The 19697-nt window shown below is 40.9% G+C and overlaps 1 protein-coding gene across 1 annotated transcript in view; it reads right to left on the reverse strand.

Annotated features, from left to right (window-relative positions):
* The window catches only part of itga1 (integrin, alpha 1), a 57799-nt gene that overhangs the window by 2535 nt on the left and 35567 nt on the right, over positions 1-19697 (reverse strand). Inside the window, exons 7-25 of the mRNA XM_033647191.2 lie at positions 19245-19393; positions 18440-18590; positions 17994-18168; positions 15787-15860; positions 13615-13762; positions 12554-12699; positions 10580-10723; positions 10181-10432; positions 9696-9826; positions 8938-9113; positions 8694-8845; positions 4860-4970; positions 2148-2224; positions 1722-1848; positions 1556-1633; positions 1370-1446; positions 1182-1271; positions 289-391; positions 35-151 (exon numbers count right to left, since the gene is read on the reverse strand). Of these exons, the coding sequence (XP_033503082.2) occupies positions 35-151; positions 289-391; positions 1182-1271; positions 1370-1446; positions 1556-1633; positions 1722-1848; positions 2148-2224; positions 4860-4970; positions 8694-8845; positions 8938-9113; positions 9696-9826; positions 10181-10432; positions 10580-10723; positions 12554-12699; positions 13615-13762; positions 15787-15860; positions 17994-18168; positions 18440-18590; positions 19245-19393 (2478 nt within the window). The remainder of the gene's footprint in view (positions 1-34; positions 152-288; positions 392-1181; positions 1272-1369; positions 1447-1555; positions 1634-1721; positions 1849-2147; positions 2225-4859; positions 4971-8693; positions 8846-8937; positions 9114-9695; positions 9827-10180; positions 10433-10579; positions 10724-12553; positions 12700-13614; positions 13763-15786; positions 15861-17993; positions 18169-18439; positions 18591-19244; positions 19394-19697) is intronic.

Raw genomic sequence — 19697 nt, forward strand, 5'->3', positions numbered from 1 at the left:
TTTCATGTCCGCATGTGTGTGTGTGTGTGCATACCTGTGGGCTGGTGGTGACTTTTGTCAGGTACAGTAAGTTGTTCTGCCGAGGCGACAGGTGAGGATACATCACTGTAAGGTCAAGGGGTGGAGTCACTATATTACCGGACTTCTCCACCTGAACAGATGTGAGATGAAGAGGTAGAGTGAAAAAGAGATCTCCATGTTACTACGACACTGTACCGTATCTGGTATACCAAACAAGCAACGTCTGCATGTTCATATTAACACATCACAGGATATGATGTCTGTTACCGTGTAGCTGATGTTGACCTCCTCTCCAATTATCTTGGTGTCATTGAATGCACTGGCATACTGTTCACCCTCTTTTACAACAATGTGTTCATCCACAGGGCGCCTGGAAGATGCATAAAAAAACAAAAAAAACATTTATTTTCTGTTCTCAGTCAGAACTTTAGATACAGACAGATACTTGATGGATGAATTGAAGTGAAAGGGGAAATCACTGAACAACATCCGTTAACAAAGTGTCACAAAACTTGTGCAGTATAATTCGAATCTCGTTATCCAGTTGTATGCTCAGTACTTCCCAAACAGACAGCCCTCTCTGACAGGGAACTGAACTAAAAGTGAAACTTATCAATGCTCTCTTCAAAGCCAGACTACCGATCGGTAGTTTGTTTGTGTTAATGTGTGACTTTGGTGAATCTGAACTAACTGAAAACAACACTGATGAAAGCAGCAAGAGTGTGAACTAAAACAGTAAATTTGTCAGCTGTAAAACAAAAACAATAAGCTGAAAGGCGCTATAACGCTCAGTAACGTTGAGGGGAACTGCAGAGTTGCGTATAATTGTTATTAGATCATTCTTCAACTATGGTCAGTAATTTTTTACACAATAACACATATTTAAGAAAATGCACTGATACAATATTTTCAGTAAAATACCTGTCAAACACAGGTGTAACTAATTACATTAATAATGTCTGAATTAATACATGAATGTCATACAGCAGTCATTAATGTTATTAGAAACACCTGTTCTTTTCCTCAAAGTCAAAGCGTTCACCACAAAAAGGACTATAGAGACCAACACTGTGGCAGAGCAGCAGTATACATGATCGGTGAGAAACGCACAATAATTATAACCAACTTGTTGGTTCAGTAGTATCTCCACAGCTACTCACACTGAGAATATGAGTCCAGCTTCATACTTCACAGGGATGGAGATTAGCACGCTGTTGTCATGCAGGGTCGACTCCAGCTCTTCACTGTCACTGTGGGATATTTAAAAACAAAATTATACAATTCCACAAACAGAAACAGAATAATTTCTTTAAGACAAACAAAAAAATTGAAACACTGATTCTCTCACCTTGTAGCTGTCACGTTGATCTGAATAACCTCCTGGACATGATTGGGATTTACTTGAAATTTCACTTTGAAATCTTCCTGTGGATATTAGATCACATCACATCTGTAATTAGCAGTTGTAAAGATAAAAATATATATTGTACAGGTTGTATGTAGCCTGATGAATGTAATGTATGCTGGGACTAACCTCTACATTGCTTCCCAAGAAGGGGTATCCAACAGCACACTCCACTTTTGTGTTATTCAGGGTGCATGCCATCTCTGGCTGTAAAGTAAAACAAACATCATCACACATATTGCTTCAGTCTATACACACTAAAGTGATGCAGACAGATTATTACCAGAAATCTTACCTCTACTTTAACATAGTTGATGTTCGGTGTGAAGCTGAGGGCAACTTTAGTGTTGTATGCATTGTCTTTGCTGTTTCTGATGTTGATGTTCACGTCAAGCTTGTCTTTGTTTGTTTTGATCACCATTCTGAAGGAGTGAATTAAAAACAGTCAGCATGTGTGGTTGTGATGCACACGTCTCCCCACAAGGGTGCAGTCATGCACCAGAGGGGGTTTGCTGCTAATAAAGTCTAATAACCATATTATTGTTAATACCTGTGCTGTGAGACATTATAACTAAGATACAGTTCATGATATATGACTTCAGTATACAACAACTGCATAACAACAGGAGGAGCACTTCAGTGACCATTAGCTCTTTCATTGTATTTAAAACAGACTTGAAATATGTGAACACATCCTCCTCCATGACCCTAATCCACTTACTGTGTGACACTTGGCTCTGCTTTGAGAGAGAGGTCAGCAATGCACTTCTCATCGCTTCCACAGTCAACTAAGGGAATCTACGAGAGAGAGACGAACATTTTCAAGAAGTCAAATCTTACAGTCGTCCAACAGGCAAATATGTGTTTTGATTATTGTTACTTAATTTGGATGTTTGAGCTTCACTTAGCTGAATGATGTAAGTGCAGAGTCTGACACTAGAGAGATGTTTTCACATTAATCTGCTAAAGAAGGAAAGCTTCTCTGTGATGACCTTAAATCAGAGTTTAAGACGATTCATACGTACAAGCCCAATTTTCTGACATCATGACCAGCTTGGAGGCCAATCATGGGCCAAAATGTTGCTTACAATTTACTCCAACCCACGTAATCTGATAAAGGACCTCTCAGTAAAGTAGGAACATCCTGTGTAACATCCTATTCATTTTAAACTTTTAAAATGAACAATATGTCAAAGCCAAGATTGATGCCTGGCTTGGTCTCACTGTAACACTTATTGTAAAACTTTTTCTCACATGCCTCCCTGGTGAATGCAGAAATCAAAAACAGATAAAATCATGATGAATTGATGTAAAAGGGCGGCACATTCAACAAGAGAAAAACTATATGAAAACACCTGTTAACAAACTCTGCCACAAGTCACGCAGTATAATCCAAGTCTCATTTATCCAGTCGTACGCTCAGCACTTACCAAACACGTGCATTTTTGCTAAAACCTTACCATTAAAAACATGCACAAGCAGAGTTTAAACAAACACACTTGCCCAGCTGCACTACTTGTATTGAAGTGTTTTAAATAGTAAGGTTTTTTATCACAAATGCACGTTTGGGAACTGCTTAATGCACGACTAAATAAACGACACTTGGATTATACTGCATGAGTTGTGTGAGAGTTTGTAAACAGATGCTTTGATATAGTTTTCTGTTGTTAAATGTGGACCCTTTTCACTTCAATTAATCAGGAATTTTCTTGTTTTCTTTGTTCTTCATTTACCGTGGAGTGATCCAAGAAAAACAACATTTTCTTCGCAAAGTCAATGTAACACATGGTGAGAAACTGATATACAAATGATCAATTTGTGGGTGAAGTATTCCTTTAAACAGTCGTATATTTTGAGAATATACTGGTATGTTGCTGGATTATGTACTCTGTAGATGTCGATCAGCGACAAAAGCCCTGATGTGTTTAATGAATATAATAGGTTATTGTATATATCCAAAAACAAATTGTTCTTATAAATTTTTCTTCTTATGTTGTATTTAATGTGTACATGCTTATGGATGTGTATATAATAAGTTCCAGTTTTTGAGGTAGCTGTAGATAGAAATAATGCAGCCTAATACAACAATTCTGCTATAAAACCAGACAATCATGACGGTTATAAACTGAGAGGCGTTAATTTAACTGAATGGTTAGTTTGGAGGCTTCAGTTTGTGGTGCTGTTAAACTGTATTCTGTATACTGACAGCTGTTTCTATCATTTTGTCCACCCCATTTATATCATTGAGCATAGGCTATAGTCTCAGCTCCCAGAGTTATTTAGGTTATATGATTTGAATCCCCATAAATGTGACATACTTAAAACGAAATGATAATAAAACATATTAGAAGATAAAATAGATTTTAGATTTTTCAATGAGGGAGAACCATTAGACTTTATTTTGTGGTAAAACAACACATACACAAAGTAATATTTAAAGCAAAGTATCTTTATATGCATTTATACTATTTCTTAAATATTGGAACAACAATACATCTTCAGAAGCCCCTCTGAAGAAAGGAGCAGAGGAATGAGAGTCAGGTCAGCTGCTGTTGCTGCGTATTTGTTTGTACCACTGACTTAAAACGATGCACTCAGATGACCTTCATTTCCTTTGCCTTTTCCCCCAGAGTGTTTGAGGTTTGTGGGTCACAGTCATATTTGTTCTCATTCTCAAAGCTTTCCCACTGTACCGTTCAGATCAACAGTGCCCACTCTCCCAAGAAAGGAAGAGGGACTGGAATATCATATGCAGCACAATGTCAAAAGAAAAACTTCCGTTTGATGACTTCCTCTTTCTGTGTGTGTGTCCCGTCTCCTCCTTTCAATAACAATAACAGGAGACGTCCTTATAACGCTTCCTCGCATGTGCAAGTAAGGCCTACATTGCTGCTATGACATTATCTGACACTGAGGAAGTGTCAGGCTCATAAACACATCACATATGGTCCTGTGTTTAGAAATGAGGGTGGTGCTGTCACTTGTGTGTGCTTCACACACTCAGGCTTTAACTGCATTCTTTGTTGCGTGTTTATGCTGAATTCTCATGTAATATTTTCTCTCTTTATCTCACATCACTCATTGCAACAATTATCTGGAGACCCTCTTGTTAGAACAATTATGAACGTGGGAGCGTGGGAAGACCGTCCTGACTGTTGGTGTTGAAACACTAATGCAGTCTTGAGGAAACACTGAAGGATGGCATTCAGCTGTTGCAGATGCTAATGTAGTGTAACAGCAGCAGGTTTGGAGCCAGACAAGAACACCCCACTTCTCGCTCTTGGATTATAAAGGCAGACAGATGGAGGATTTTTGAGACGAGTTTCAAATCCTTCCTGTCTGTGAGTCTAAATCTTCTGTTTACTGTTATTTGGCAGTTCACACTTTAAGTGCCGAGAGAGACACTTACAAGTGATATGAAATAATGTCTTACTGTCTTATTGATGGATCTGGGAAGGCTTTCATCCAGGACGGGGCCTTCGTCCTCATCGGCTTTTTCAAATTCCAAAGACACCATGAGGGGGTCACGGAAGTCCAGCCGGGCCTGTAGAGGAAAAGTGGACAGGCGGAGCCAACAGAGAGGGGTGAGGGGAAGAAAGTTAGGTATTAAAAGTTGAAAGAGGGTAAAGAGGCTGTAAGTGAAGAAGCCCTTAAAGACCCTTCACACCCATGGCCCACCCATACAGGTGTTTTCACCTATCTGGCTGATTAGACCTCAACTCAGTGCTATGTCAGCAGGTACAGACCATGCTTGATTGATGGCTCCCTGACTCTCTTGTTAAGTTTTGTTGCATCCTATTTGGTCCAAGTCCTATCATTCAGGCAGAACTTTCACTTCAGTCTCTGAGTTGTACTCCAGATTTGGAGATATCTGGATTTTTAGACAATGCCAGCGAAAAGAACTGCAAAAGTGTCAACAAACCTGTGACAAAATGGCTGTAAAGCCTCCATAGCTGGAAAAATCATCAGACTGATGTTGCACCTAGGGCTGCACCAATCCAACTTTTCAGTTCCGATATCAGTACCTGGGCTTTGGTTGGCAATGGAGCACCAATCCGATACCAGTGCTTAATTATTAGGTTGTATGCCTCACTGTGTGGAAGTGACTTGGATCATTCTTTTCTCTGTTGGGCAACATCCATTCTTGGAACCCATCGGCTGTATTCAGCATCTGACTTCCGGCAGATGGCGATACAGCCTCTGAGGGCAGGCCCTCGATTTTTTTGGCATTCCGGTTTGATTTGGGCGGAGCAGGCAAATTTCCATTTCCGACTTCCCTTTATATATAAGTAAATATGCTGAACCATTGCGATGGATTCAGAGTTTGCAGTGACGCCAATTATGGTCCACCTCGTTAGTTCACCGCACGGAGCGTTTATCCTGGCAACAATTGCAGCCGGCTCAAACGTGATTGGTCAATATCACGTGGACTACAAACAGTCTACAACCGGAAACCAGTGCTCTTCCGCTCTTCTTCCGGAGGCAAGATCTCCGGGGTTTGCCTACAGACTCTACCTTCACTGAATGTAGAGTCTGTATATAGAGACTATTAAACATTGCTGTCCTAACTTTCTAAAACAAAATGTAACAAATGAATACAGAGATACTGAGCATAGCGTTAGTTCAGGCAGGACACGATGTCAAGCTCAGCTCACATCCCAATCTCATTCAGGGCACCCTATTTAAACTGCTCTGACCTGCCTCCTGTTGCTGCTTCCTCTGCAAGCCACTTTGCAACCTGCCTCCACCTCAGCTCCACCTTTTCATGTTGTGTCTGACTTATCAATGTCATCTCTGTTTGTCAGTGATGCTGCTCTGTTCTGTTCCTAGGGGGATCTTTGCTGCTGCTCTCCCTGCTTTAGGCTTTTCATGTAGGCGCATGGAAGGGCAGGGTGGTTTGCTTTCTTTGCCTCAGGCTTTCCTCATTTGCATGTGGAAGGGCAGACAGGTGTGCTCTCTCTGCCTTATGGCTTTCCACATAGGGGCGTGAAAGAGGCTTTCTGCGTAGGCCCAAGGAAAGGCAGAGAGGCCCCAGAACAGAGCCATACCACCAAATATAATACTGCAAATGGAATAAAGTTTTCTTTGACTTAAGAGTTCCTGACTGAAATAAATCTATGGAATTGCTATCTATTATGAAATAATAAGTTGTCCACCAGCAACTGGTGCACTGTAAAAAAAAAAAAAAAAATCTAAATTGACCAGAAATACAGTTCAAGTGTAAACCTTAAAGTTCCACTATAAAACAATACAACTGCATAAAACGAGAAGAAAATGCAATGTTCCTGCATGCTGCTGGCGCATTATGTAGTATGCATATTAGTAATCAGATGTAAACATAGAATTGAATAGATCGGTCCATTTGCCACCCATACCGACCCAGCTATTTGAGTCAGCATCAGTCCGATCTCTGGTAACAGCATCTGATTGGTGCATCCCAAGTTGCACCAGAAACAGATGTTGTGCTGATACATCTATTTTTAGCACAAAGCTTGGCACCAATATACCACAAAGAAGGGCAAAGCAAATTCAAGGTTAGGTAATAATGGTATGCTGCTTGCAGGTCTCTGAGGCTGTACTTTGGCACAGAAATGCTTTGAGGTAAATGCTAACATCAGCATGTTCACCATGTTTAGTTTAGTATGATAGCATTTGCTAATTAGCACAAAACACAAAGTCCAGCTTAGGTTGAAGGGAATGTCATTAGTCCTGCAGGTATTTGGTCATAAACCAAAGTATTGAATGAGGTAAAATCTTGACCTGATGATGGTGTTTCATAAAAAGTTACTACAGGTCATCCCGAGGGGGGCGTCAGTGTCTATGACAAATTAAACTGCAATCCATCCAATTGTTCCACAACAAAGCATTCTACCCCAAATCACAAATGTTAGCCTCATGGTGTTAAAGAAAATTAGAGGCTCACTTAAGTTAGTAAGCTTCATCCTCTGGGCACTAAGCATACATGTACAAACTTTTGTGGCAATCCATTCAGCTGTTGCTGAAATATTTCAGTCTGGAACAAAGTGGTGGGCCCACATTGTCCTCTCTAGAACCACGTTCTTGGTATGACTAAAAAAAGTTTAATCAACCAGAATAACTGGAAAAACCTGTGAGGGGGTGTGGGCCCTTTAGATCATTGAAACATGAAGACAACATTTGGAGGAACGGCTTCATGTTGCAGTATGTAATATTGTATAGGAACAGTAAGGCACAAAAATATGAGGTTTTCCTTAGCCTGGGCCAAATTTTGATTAAACCCGTAGAAAGAGTCCAACATGAGGAACACGTTACATCTTTAGTCAAGCATATTACTGACTCGGAGCTAGACACTGTAACATACTGGGGGCATTGCTTCAGCACACACTGAGTGACAAACACTGTTTTTTGGACATGAATTCATTTGTGATACATCTGCTTTTGGTTTGTTGTCAGATCTGTTGAGCTTTGGCTCTGGTCCATTTTGGACTCAGGTAGGACAGTTGTGGGGCTTTTTGTGTCCGGTACAAATTTACTGACCCTTGAGGACCTCTCTGCGCTGGACTACGTGGGAAATTTGTGCACAAACTGGCACACTAGAACAGAGCAGGTATTCATGCTCTGCACACATAGCCGCAACAGCTGTTTCCACTGATTAGTTCCTCTTTCTCTCGCCTGGAGGCAGCTAATCAGAGAAATCCATTGCTGCAGTGAGCGACTGGAGTGAGAGACTTTGTACACATGGCTGTAAATGTCACATCGCTGGATACTGCTTAGCTTTACAGTAGGTGGTGTAGTTGTAACGTATAAAGGTTTCAGCTGTGATGAACGGTCTGTGATGTGCTTGTTAGGCCACTTGTGGACATCTCCCTTGACCTGGAACGTCACTTTGTCACATTTCTCATTCCCTCTTTCCTTTCTCTCATTCTCTCTCCATCTCTGCAGCTCTCCAAATGTCTACAGATAATTTATCACTCAGAGCAGCACGGGGGTGTACTCGGCATGCTTTGATCAGGACGGGTCTGTTTCATGTTAAAACTAGGGTCTTCCTGCTCTGCATAAGACTTCTCACAGCTTCGTCTCCTTTCTGGCTCAAAACACCATTAACATCTCCAGCAAGCCTAGATTATAACTTTCATGTATGGATGCCACAGAATTTGAAGGAATCCAGTTGATCTGAAGACAGTGTCTGGTAGATGTGGTGCTAAAAATACAGTTTGGGAATTGATTATGTACAGGTAAGAGGCCCTAACTAACCCCATGTGTACATCACAGAGATCAGAATACTTGCCGACATCATGAAGGTTTCTTCCACACATTTTCTCTCTCTGTCTTTGATGGTGAAGATCCTGGTAATCTTACGATCACTTTTATCAACCGAGTCAATGAATGAGGCCCTGGCTTTGGCACGCAGAGCATCCAGAGTCAGACTGTAGCGGATATCTGCAGGACACAACAGATAAGAAACCATTCAGTACTGAAATAACTTCGACAGTGAGAAGGTGAAAAAATGAATGGGATGCTGAATGGCTCACCTGCATCCGCATCTACATCCTGCTGGTCAGATTTGACACGGTAGGCAAAACACACCTCAGTTTTAACACACACAGATTTGCGTCCGCTGTGTTCACACTGATACTGAGCCTGCTGCAGGTTGATTTTAACGGGGTCAAAAGTCATGTTGGCACGGAGCTCTGCGACATCTCTGGACCTGGTGGAATGAAAGTAGCTGTACAACTGTAGCTGTCATTGACACAGTGCGTGTCAGTGTGTGTGTGTGCTGAACTGTGCACTTGCATCTACTTTCTCAAAAGGAGGAACAAGAAACGGATGCATCTTGAGTGCACAACTTGGCCTCAACTCTCTATTCAACCATTGAACTCTCTAAGATACAGCCAACAGTCCAGGAAGAACAACCGCCTGCTGCCAAATCCTATTTAAACTCTAAGTCACTTGGGAGATGGAGTTTTCACACAGCTTAGCTGAGCCTCTGCCAGTAGAAACTGTGGGAGAAGGTCTGCCTGGGAAGTTAAATCATGATGTGGGCTGATGTTTCAAAACTTTGTGGGTTCAAGTCCAACAGAGAGTAACAGAGAGATCATTAGGAAGTTGTTGGTCTCAAGCTTGCAAGCCCAGTGGGACGTGAACAGCTGTCTAAACCCAAGTAAGACAATGCAAAGCGGACATGTAAGACGATGTGTCCGGGATACGGGTGCTGCTGCTGGTAATGATTCAGGTGGAATGTATAGCTTTAGGAGTGAATGTTTGTATGTGAGGATGGGCCGTGTCTCACCAGAATAGTGACGCCCCTCCCAGACCTCCTATGGCAACATCAATGATTCCATCTCCGTTTAGATCCATGGCTCCATGTATAGATTGACCAAAGAATTTCACTTTTTCACCATCCCCACCTGCAGGGATACGCTAAAGAGAAACAAAAACCAATTAGATAACATTAAGGGAAAATTCTGGTTTATTTCAGCTTGGCATTTTTCCCATAAATGCAGCTATTGTGGCTCTATGGCTCGTGCTATCTTTGCACTTGCCCCCTCTGTTGTAGAGCCTTACACAGCTCTCCAAATAAACATGACCTTTACATGCATTATTTCAAACGCTCATCTGAGTCTTGCGGAGAATAAACAATGAAATGAAATGCAAAGGACGACCCCCACATTTATGGGAAATATGTCAGGATGAAATGTACCAGAATATTCCTTTAATCTACAGATCTGTATTTGTTAGTATCAGTTCAGTGGGTGGCACTGAAACTGTTCTTACCTGTACAAACTTCTCCTTCAGCGACGTCTTATCTCCATGATAGATGTAGACGGCCCCTCGGTGGTCGTTCTCAAAAGGCGCACCAATCGCCACGTCATTAAACCCGTCAAGGTTGAGATCCGATACAGCTGCAATGGCCGTACCAAACCGGGCACCACATGGTTCATTTTTATTAGTGCAGGTGGCTGTGTGGGCAGTACAGCAGGACTGATTGAGAGGCTTTAAAGTGAACTCGTGCTTAAACTGGCCGTCCTGGTGATGCAGCAGAGTCAAAACAAGGAGACAAGGAGAGACAACAATCAGCGGGTGCACCGTCACAATCTGACACAAGCTGTTTTAATCAAAGACACCCAAAAACTCACAAAATACCAAATTTCCTTTATAATTAATCTTCTTTACCTGGTTGAGCTTGTAGACGTAGACTTGCCCTTGCTCGTCTCTATCCGTGCCCATGTACATCGGAGCTCCAACCAAGAGGAGATCTGTGTTGGTGTCTCCATCCACGTCGACAGTCTGCAGCACGCTGCCAAAGTAGGAGCCAATCTGCAAAACAAAACAACATTAAACAAGATGCAAAACATTCACAGACAAGTCAATGATAATTTGGAAAACAGAATGACAATAGAGTAAACACAACATCAAACCCAAGACAGTACAATGTTTAAAAAAGACACAACAATGTTTCACAAAACACAGTAACACAACAATATTTCTATTTTCGTACTGCATTTTGTCCACTGTGTGGTTTTGCACCTCACAGCCACTGAGCTTTTCCTTCTGTTTAACCTATCTCTGTGCTGCTGTTACTTGAATTCTCCATCTGGGATCAATGCAGACTTATCTAATTTAAAGTCTATTAGGAAGTTCAACATCAGACATCCAGTTTGCTTGGAATATGAACACAATCTCAAAGTATCATCTTTCAGCTTTTCAGAATGATTGAAGAAAGACGTCTTTACTGCAAAAATACACTGAGAGACGGAGGCCAGGCCGTGCACTTGCATCAACCCTGCCCCTTGTAAGAGCCAATCCGCTGTGCTCAACCTGCAAACATATACGTTAATTAATGACCTGAACCCAACCCACAGACCCGCGCATTGGAGCTGAAAGTTTCCGCTACTGACCATCGCTAATAACAACCCTCTTGCTTTGGGCTGTATTATATGTCATCTCCAGTGAATATGTAGGAATACAGCAAGTACTCACCCATCTTTTAAGCGGTTATGTCCTGAGTATGATCTCTAGTGCACAGCTGATAGGTACAGTGGTTTGTTGGTGGTGGGGAAGACTATTGATGCAGCATTAAATTGTCATATTTTGCGTTTCTATATTATATTGATACACAGATGCCAAGTATCTTTTTTTTAATTATAGAAATTATTAATGTTACAAATAAAAATTAAACTCTTGGTAGCCTACTAGAATAATAAAAATCAATTGCTTTTTAAGTCCACTAGATACATTCTGCGCCAATAAAATTAACTTGGATTACCCAATTCATAAAATCAGAGAGTTGTAAAACTATAGATCATGAAAACAAGTAAGATTTTTAAAAGAGTTGCAGCAGCGTGAAGCTCACACCTGTATCAGGAGAGTCAGAGCTAGTTAAAGAATAAAGTGAACAGATCGTTTTTAGCTTTCTTTTAAAAATATTTAGCGAGCTAGCTTCCCTGATATCTATAATTAGTGCGTACCTCTTATTACATAAAAACAGAAATTGAGAAAATGTTTGCTTTAGAGACATAATTTCAGTTGATATAACATAATAGATCTTAATATATGGCAATATGTCATCCCACTACTCAGACAGCATATTGCAAATAATTTTAAAATCACAATACTATTCTATTGTGACTTAAATATTGTGATAATATTATATCATGGGGCCTCTGGTGATTCCCACCACTAATATTTTACAGATTCATTGTGGACGGAGAGATGCTTACTTCCTTGTTGTCTGGACACAGGCCTACATATTCTCACAGGGAAATATTTTTGCAAGGACTATGACCGAAGAAATTTAGATATGTTGAAAATTTGGCAGATTTTCCTGATCAAGAACCGGATAACAAAAACACCTGAGCACAGCAGCGTTGATGATAAAGCTGCTTGCTATATGTGTTTGAGAGAAGCAGAAAGAGACAGAGAGAGAGAGAGACCGAGATAGGAAAAGAGAAGGTGGAAGGGGGACTATTGCACAATGTTTCTTACTCAGACCGCTGCTTTGTCCCTTAATGACCCATCTGCCTAAAACCCTGGATATTTTCTATCAAGTTTACCCAAACCGCCTGACCCACAGGTCAACCCACGGAATATATGGGTTGTGGTTCGACCTTTGCATCACTACTTGACACCAAACTGAAAAAGACTCACCTGTTCTCCTTTCAGTATCTGTGAGACGACAATGTTGTTGTTTATGTCAAGATGATAGATGACAACCCGGCCTGTGTGGTTGTACCGCGGTGCACCTGTGATGTACAGCACTCCATCAGGGGTGGATGCTGACTGAACATCATAGCCTGAAGAGACACATGCATACACAAGAACACACTGTATCACACTAATGCACACATGAACATCACCAGGAATGTGCTATATGTTCCAAACACTTAATGACGTCATGAGAAAAACACACTCTCTTTGAAGGATATTTTTAAACGCTTCTTCAGCCAGGTGTTTACGTCTCACTGTGTGAAGGGAAACTATAAAACACTCCTCGAAACTGGCAGGAGCACACACACAAACAAACACACACACACTCACAGTGAAGCACACAAAGGCTATGCAGTCTGCGGTCAGACCATTAGGTACGGTGCCAACAGCTGAGTTTACAGTACGCGAGCCTGGACCCACCAGTGCTCTTTCTAATGACATGTTGATTAAATAACTTGATATTAAGATGCTGCGGTTGCTCCACGAGCCATAAAAGGCAGCAGGACGGAGAGAAAAGCCTGTGTGTATTATTTATGTGACACACTGAGGGAGGCATCTGCTGTCAGAGTTAGACAAATTACATATCTTACTCCTCCATGCAACAGAAACTCTATATTTATTCTGCAGCTGTAAAATCTCGCCTAATCTCTTGAAAGATCTTATTTGTCTCTATGTTTAACACAAAACCACTTGGCTCAGACAGAGTTGTTCATGCAAGTGTAAAAGCTGTGTTCTCTTTGTTTCATTCAGCTTTTTAACAGGTGTATGTTTTTGTATTTAACATTAAATGTTAATAAAAACATGTGCAATGGGCCGAACAACCTGCCAGCTAGAAAACTTTTTTTTATTGTGCTTTTCATTCAAGTGACTGTGTGCATATCTTTGAGTCCTGTATCCAGTTATAACTACACCTCCATAGTTCATGTAGGACTCCATCGCTCACAGTAAGAAGCTGAGAAAATATTTTGTTAGGGCCTTTAAGTCTTTACGAGTCAACTCACCGAGGTACCCAGCAAGTCCTTCGTACCCGGCCTCAGTCTCTGGGTCGTAGAACTGGGTCTTCCCTGGAATGATTGTTCCTCCAGCAGTATGCATTACTACTGTCCCATTCCAGTCATATGCTCCCACTGCTCCCAGTAACACACCTTCCTATGGGAGACAACAGAGCTGATATCAGGAACAGTGGGATATGAGATTAGAAGAATCAGAATATTTCTGTTAACTGTCATCTTTGCTGTGGTCCTTTACTTAAAGATATAGTACTCTGCAGGATTTTCCCTGCTTTAATACAACAAACTATTTTTTGTATAAAAAGATGAAAGGAAATCCTTTTTCAACATTCTTTTATTGAACAAAGTGAACACTGAGCTGAGCACATAAGGCACCGATAAAAAAGAATGATAGTTACATTTTGCAGTGCAGTTTGCTACTGATACTCTCTCTCAACTAGCTTCAAAAAATCCTTGACTGCAATATACAGTGATTCAGGATATATCCGCAAATTGACACTGCAATGACAATAAAAAACATGATTTATTGTTGAGCCCTGGTATAAAATCGCATTAAATGGAAAGTATGAGTAGAATACGAGTACCTCAAACTTGTACTTAAGTGCAGTACTTTGAATATACTAAATTAACCACTATGCAAAAGACAGAAGAGTACAACTAGTGCTGAAACGTTCAGTCACTTCATCAATCGACAGAAAATTATTCAACAAAAATTTGGATAATCTGTGATTTTTTTTGAGCTATTCATTCCAGAAAACTTTTCTCTGTTTTTGGGGGGATTTTTAGTTATGAGGACTCTAGCCTGAGGGGGGGAAAGAGACAGGATGACATGCAACAAAGGGCCAGGGTTGGAATTAAACCCACGGCCACTGAGGCAAGGACATGGCCTTTGAATATGGGGTACCCGCTCTTCCAGATGAGCTAGTTGGTGCCCCGTAATATTCTAAATTAATCTTGTGTGTGTCACTCAATGTTAACTGTAGTTTAATTGTGCATGTACACAGATATAACGTGTGTATTTGGAGACGCTGTGTGCTGTTAGTCGCCTGTTTCTCTCGAATGCCTGAGACAACTTTTCTTATAATGGACACAATAAAGACTTGTCTTGTCTTGTCTTGTCTTAAACATGCAAACAAGCTATTTGTGATATGCATTTTCACTATTTTCCATTATACTATATTTTATTGACTAAACAATTAATGTATGAATTGAATGAAAAGATTGACAGCTCAATCTATAATGTAAACAATCATTACTTGCAGAGTGAGCACAACGTCTTAAAAATATAGCCAAAAGTCAATAACGTGGATGAAATAAAATAAAGTAGAATAGAAGACAAAGCAGAAAATAAAAAATCTACGTAAATCAATTTATTTTGTCTACAGGAAATAGAGTTATCTAATAGGAAGGGGAGGGGTCACACAGGATATAACATGTATCATTAGTCACAATGAACTGCGTCAAGAGGCTCTTTCCCTCTCCTAACCCTTAAAGCGAAGCCTTACGTGTTCAGCACACAATGGAGCGACTCAGTTTAGTTGTGTCTAGTTTCGCTAAGCTCAATGAGCCGCTGCAGCGCGCGCATCGATTGAGGAGATGATAAACATGAGTCAGTCGCAGGAAGAGATGCGTAAGAAGCAAGTATGTTTTAAAATAGACATAGGAAATACCTAATGAATGAACTCTAGAGGCGTGTTGTTTTAACAGTAGTGAACAAACATCTGATTCAAGCTTCCTCGCTGTCTCTCGTGCTGAACATGCCTCGTGTCTCTGTCCTACTCTCATGCAATCAGATCAAACCCCGTCAGTGTTCAGTCTGCAGCCATGTGAGGACAGAGAGCTTCTGTGTCTGAAAACTTCAACTGACCGAGGTGAATCACCAAAGGGTTGGAGATGCTTTAGAGATAACTCTGTGGCACTCCGTCTGGATGAGTTCATTAGCTGAGCAAACATCCATGCCAACACATACACTCGCACGCAGGCACATAAAATAAACAGTTCCTTTAAACTAAACGCCTACAGACATGTAAACTTTACCGTGATCTAAAGATAGACACTCGTCTCTCATTCAGCCTGGGTCAGTGACTCTACAATAAGTCGCTGACATTTACTTATATGGTATTTGTGTATTCATCTGACATAAATAATTAGATTTAGACTTACTTTAGAAGTATGTGCGCTAAACCCAGCTTGGGACATCTCCATCTCGAAGGAGGAGGTGAAATTGCCGGTTGTAGCTGAGGAAGGAAAAGTTAATTTTAGACTTACCATATAAAAATAAACAGCACATATTGACATCTTGTTAGTATCTCAGTATCACTTTAACAGTCCAGTGTGAAGGTTTCAGCTGATATACTGCCAGAAGTGGGTTGTAATATTTGTATGTTTTCGTTAGTTTATAATCACATGAAAATAAGAATCCTGTTTTCGTTACCTTAGAGTACGCTGTTTATAGCTACATATAGTGTGGGTCCTCTCTCAGGGAGTCCACCATGTTGTTCTACGTTAGCCCAAAATGAACAAACCAAACACTAACTCTTGATATGGCCATTTGTGTTTTCCTGTCTGCCACCATAGTTCTCCTGCTTGCTTGGCACACAGGAAAAGATTTAGTGGGATTTTAACCTGCAACCTCACCACTAGAAGCTGCTAAACCCTACACACTGGACCTTTAATGATAAATTCTTAGATCAAAAGGGTATTTGTGTAGATAAACACTGATCTGTTTAAAGGAACAGGAACTCGCTTGCAGAGAGTTAGATAATAAAAAAAAGATTGATACCACTCTCATGTCTTTACAGTACAGATGAAGCTAAATTTAATACAGACAAAAACAGAAGTGAAAAAACAGCATGTAGTAGTTTTACGGGGAGTTCTGTGCAGCAACTATTTCTTGGTATACAACAGTCATAAGATTAAGATTAAGATAAACTTAATTGTCCCAAACAGGAAATTTATTTTGGGCACATAGTGTGACATAGCTGCATTGCAGATACAGCCATCATATACAATCAATATTCACAGTAGACAACCATGTAGTACAGCAAGAATGCCAATTTGAATAACATGAACCTGGTGTTCTTGTTTTGTTTATCTTAATCTTAATAAGGCTACCCACAGAGTGGCATTATTCTTCTCAAAAAGAAAGTGAATAATCTTTAAAGTACAGAATGATTTTGTGTGATCCAGTGAGGTGTCGCTCATTATTTTCTCTACATGTGTTCGTCAAAGCAGTGCTGAGAACAGAAACACTACCATTGCTTTAGTCTGTCAATGGGATGCTGTATTGTTTTGTTTAGAGTCTTTCATACAACAGATTCATTATACTGATAATTATATGATGTTTTTTAAATACACTGATTTCAGAGCCAGGCTAGCCATTTCCCTGTTTCTAGCATGTATGTATAAAGAGAACTGGATACAGCGCTGTAGACAGGGACCCATTCATTCCTCTGAAAAGTTGCTCAGTGGGGCATGAAGCCAAAAAGTCAGATTTCCTGGATGTAAAATTAGCCTGGATCATCTGCGTCACTGGACCCATATAGCAAGGGCACGAGAGACTTTGCCAGCCAAGCAACTAACTTTCGCCTGCTGAGCTGGCTACTTCCAGTTTAGCCCTCCACTAACTTGAATGGAATAAAATGATATAATCATGTGGCTCCTCTGGGTTTTGAAATGTTAACAAACCACATGGATCAAATCCTGATGGTGAAACGATGAGTCATTTTGCTCAAAAACATTTATCCAATGATTTACAGACGTCTCTTTCACCATCTAAGTCTATGGTAAAAAGCCTTCTTGGTCCCAATGGCATCATGTGATGCACACTGAAGTTGTAGTTACACAGTTTGGCCACTAAGTCAAATTGGCTTCAAAGTCTGTCGCACTTCCTCGGGGGCTCGTTTTCTCAGACATGTATAGCTGCTCATGTGTGAAGACATGATTCACCTTGTAAGTAAGCTGTAACCCTTACCCTAAACCTCAACTTAACCGCTTCTCTTTTAACTGAACACTTCAAAGCTAGCTAAAAACTAGTTTAGCACTTTCTTCTGAGCTTACATCTCTGGATGAAGGATCAGGGTGCTGATCATGGACTGATGGTGGGCGAGTCATGTAACTAGTGGACAGGTCACGTAGATGCTCCCACTGCAGCTATACCTACTCAGGTTTTCAGGCTTTCTGTTAAGCTGCTGGCTGTAGCTTCATATTTACTATACAGACATTAAGTTGGAATCGATCTTCTCATCTAATGCTCGACCAAAAAGCAAACTGGAGTATCTGGCAAAATGTCAAACCATTTCTTGTATGAGTACTAAGGAATGTGAACATGTGAGCATGCATTCATGTGTGACTATAGGGACTATATTTACCTTCCAAGGCAAAAATCTTGCTTCCCAAAGCATCCACAATGCTCAACAACGCCACCTCATCAGACACGTTGAAGAAGTGGTCATGTAACGGCTCACTGGAGATGGATGCGATCTCCTTGATGAACTTCTGCACTTCTTCTGAACTTTTGTTCTGACGATTGTAGTCTCCCAAAACCTGGAATACATAAAAAAGCACTACCTCAATAATGTCAGGGCTTAAAAAGTATGACTGAGTGACAGCGTGAGTGACTAAATGATTTAAATGACCCAACAGTTCTGATGATGGTCAAACAATTGTTAAACTGTTCAGTACATCTTCCCCTGATTAAATTTAAACAATGCTGCTTTTTTGATCCATCTTGTTATTTGACTGAATTAGCAAATCTAATGGATTTTCTGGTTGACTGAACTGATTAAATATTTATAAAACAGTAGTTTGTACCCACAGCAATGCCAAATCTCTCGATGTCATCATCATCACACTCTTCGATGACCTTGTCCAGATTATGGAAGTCATGTGACTCTCCGTCAGTCACAATCACCATGACTTTCTTCACCCCAGGTCGTGCGCCACGCTCGGGCATGAAGGCCTCCTTCCTGATTGGTACATAATTTTCAATATTCAGTCACAAGTAACAACTTCTGGAGCACCTGATAAAAATCTCCCTGTGCTTCTCTTTTATAATTACGGTTTATGGGGAAAATGCTTTTTGGGTCGCAGGGGATTTTTTTTGCTGCAGAGTGGCCACTGGAAAAAAAATGGAAACAAGGCTGAGCGGTGTTCCTGGGAGCCTGCTTTAAAGCCACAAATGCTTTATGTAACATTTTTCACATATGTAGTCGTACTACCCAGCAACTGTAAACAGATGTAGATGTACAAAACCAATGGGGTTCCCCTTTAAGCTCAGCTTTCACTACAAGGTTTAAGCTTGGAAAAATCCATAACATCCACTATGCCTGACCAGATGAATGCTGGACCAATCAGGGAAGTTCTGCTGGATAGTTTAGGAAAAATCCTACCAATGACAGCAGTGAGCAAAGTGTTTGACCAGTAAGAAGGCTTCATGTTGATGTCTACAGGGTCGGGCAGGGTTTAATAGCCATTTCAAATTGACTGGACAATGGACAATGATCTGAGTCCATTGTCCAGCCAACTTGAAATGCCTATTAAACCTTGCCAGACCATGATGACTGAATCAAAAACTGTGGCCAGGCTTGCCCAAATGAAGGGGAGGGGTTAATGTTGAGTACCTGGCAGTATCAATGCCCAGGAAAGTCATGGTCTTAAAGCCCGTCTGCTGAGGAAGCTCTTCGACGAAATCCAGCAGAGCACGAGTGTTGTCGAACTGGCTCAAGTTGACACGGTGAGTCACAGTCTCACCATAGGACACTATCCCCACCTGGGAAACAAACACACACGCACGCATGCACGCACACATGCACACACACACACACACACACATACACACACATTCTTATAAACGTTATCCTACATTAAATTCATTTTTCCTTTTCTCTCCCTTTATGCTCTCCTCTTCTCTGCTTCCCCTCCCAGACAGTCTGCTGAGGATGTGGTTGGGTCTGGTGGGGTTGATATGACACAATGTTCTTTATACAGAAGGCAGAGGACTTCAGCAGCCATGGAAGATGTGACTTACAACCACCAGGCTCCACAGTGAGAAGACTTTCCAGTGTTTCCCTCTG

This window comes from Epinephelus lanceolatus, chromosome 19 (assembly GCF_041903045.1).
Source record: "Epinephelus lanceolatus isolate andai-2023 chromosome 19, ASM4190304v1, whole genome shotgun sequence".
NCBI classification, from domain to species: Eukaryota; Metazoa; Chordata; class Actinopteri; order Perciformes; family Serranidae; genus Epinephelus; species Epinephelus lanceolatus.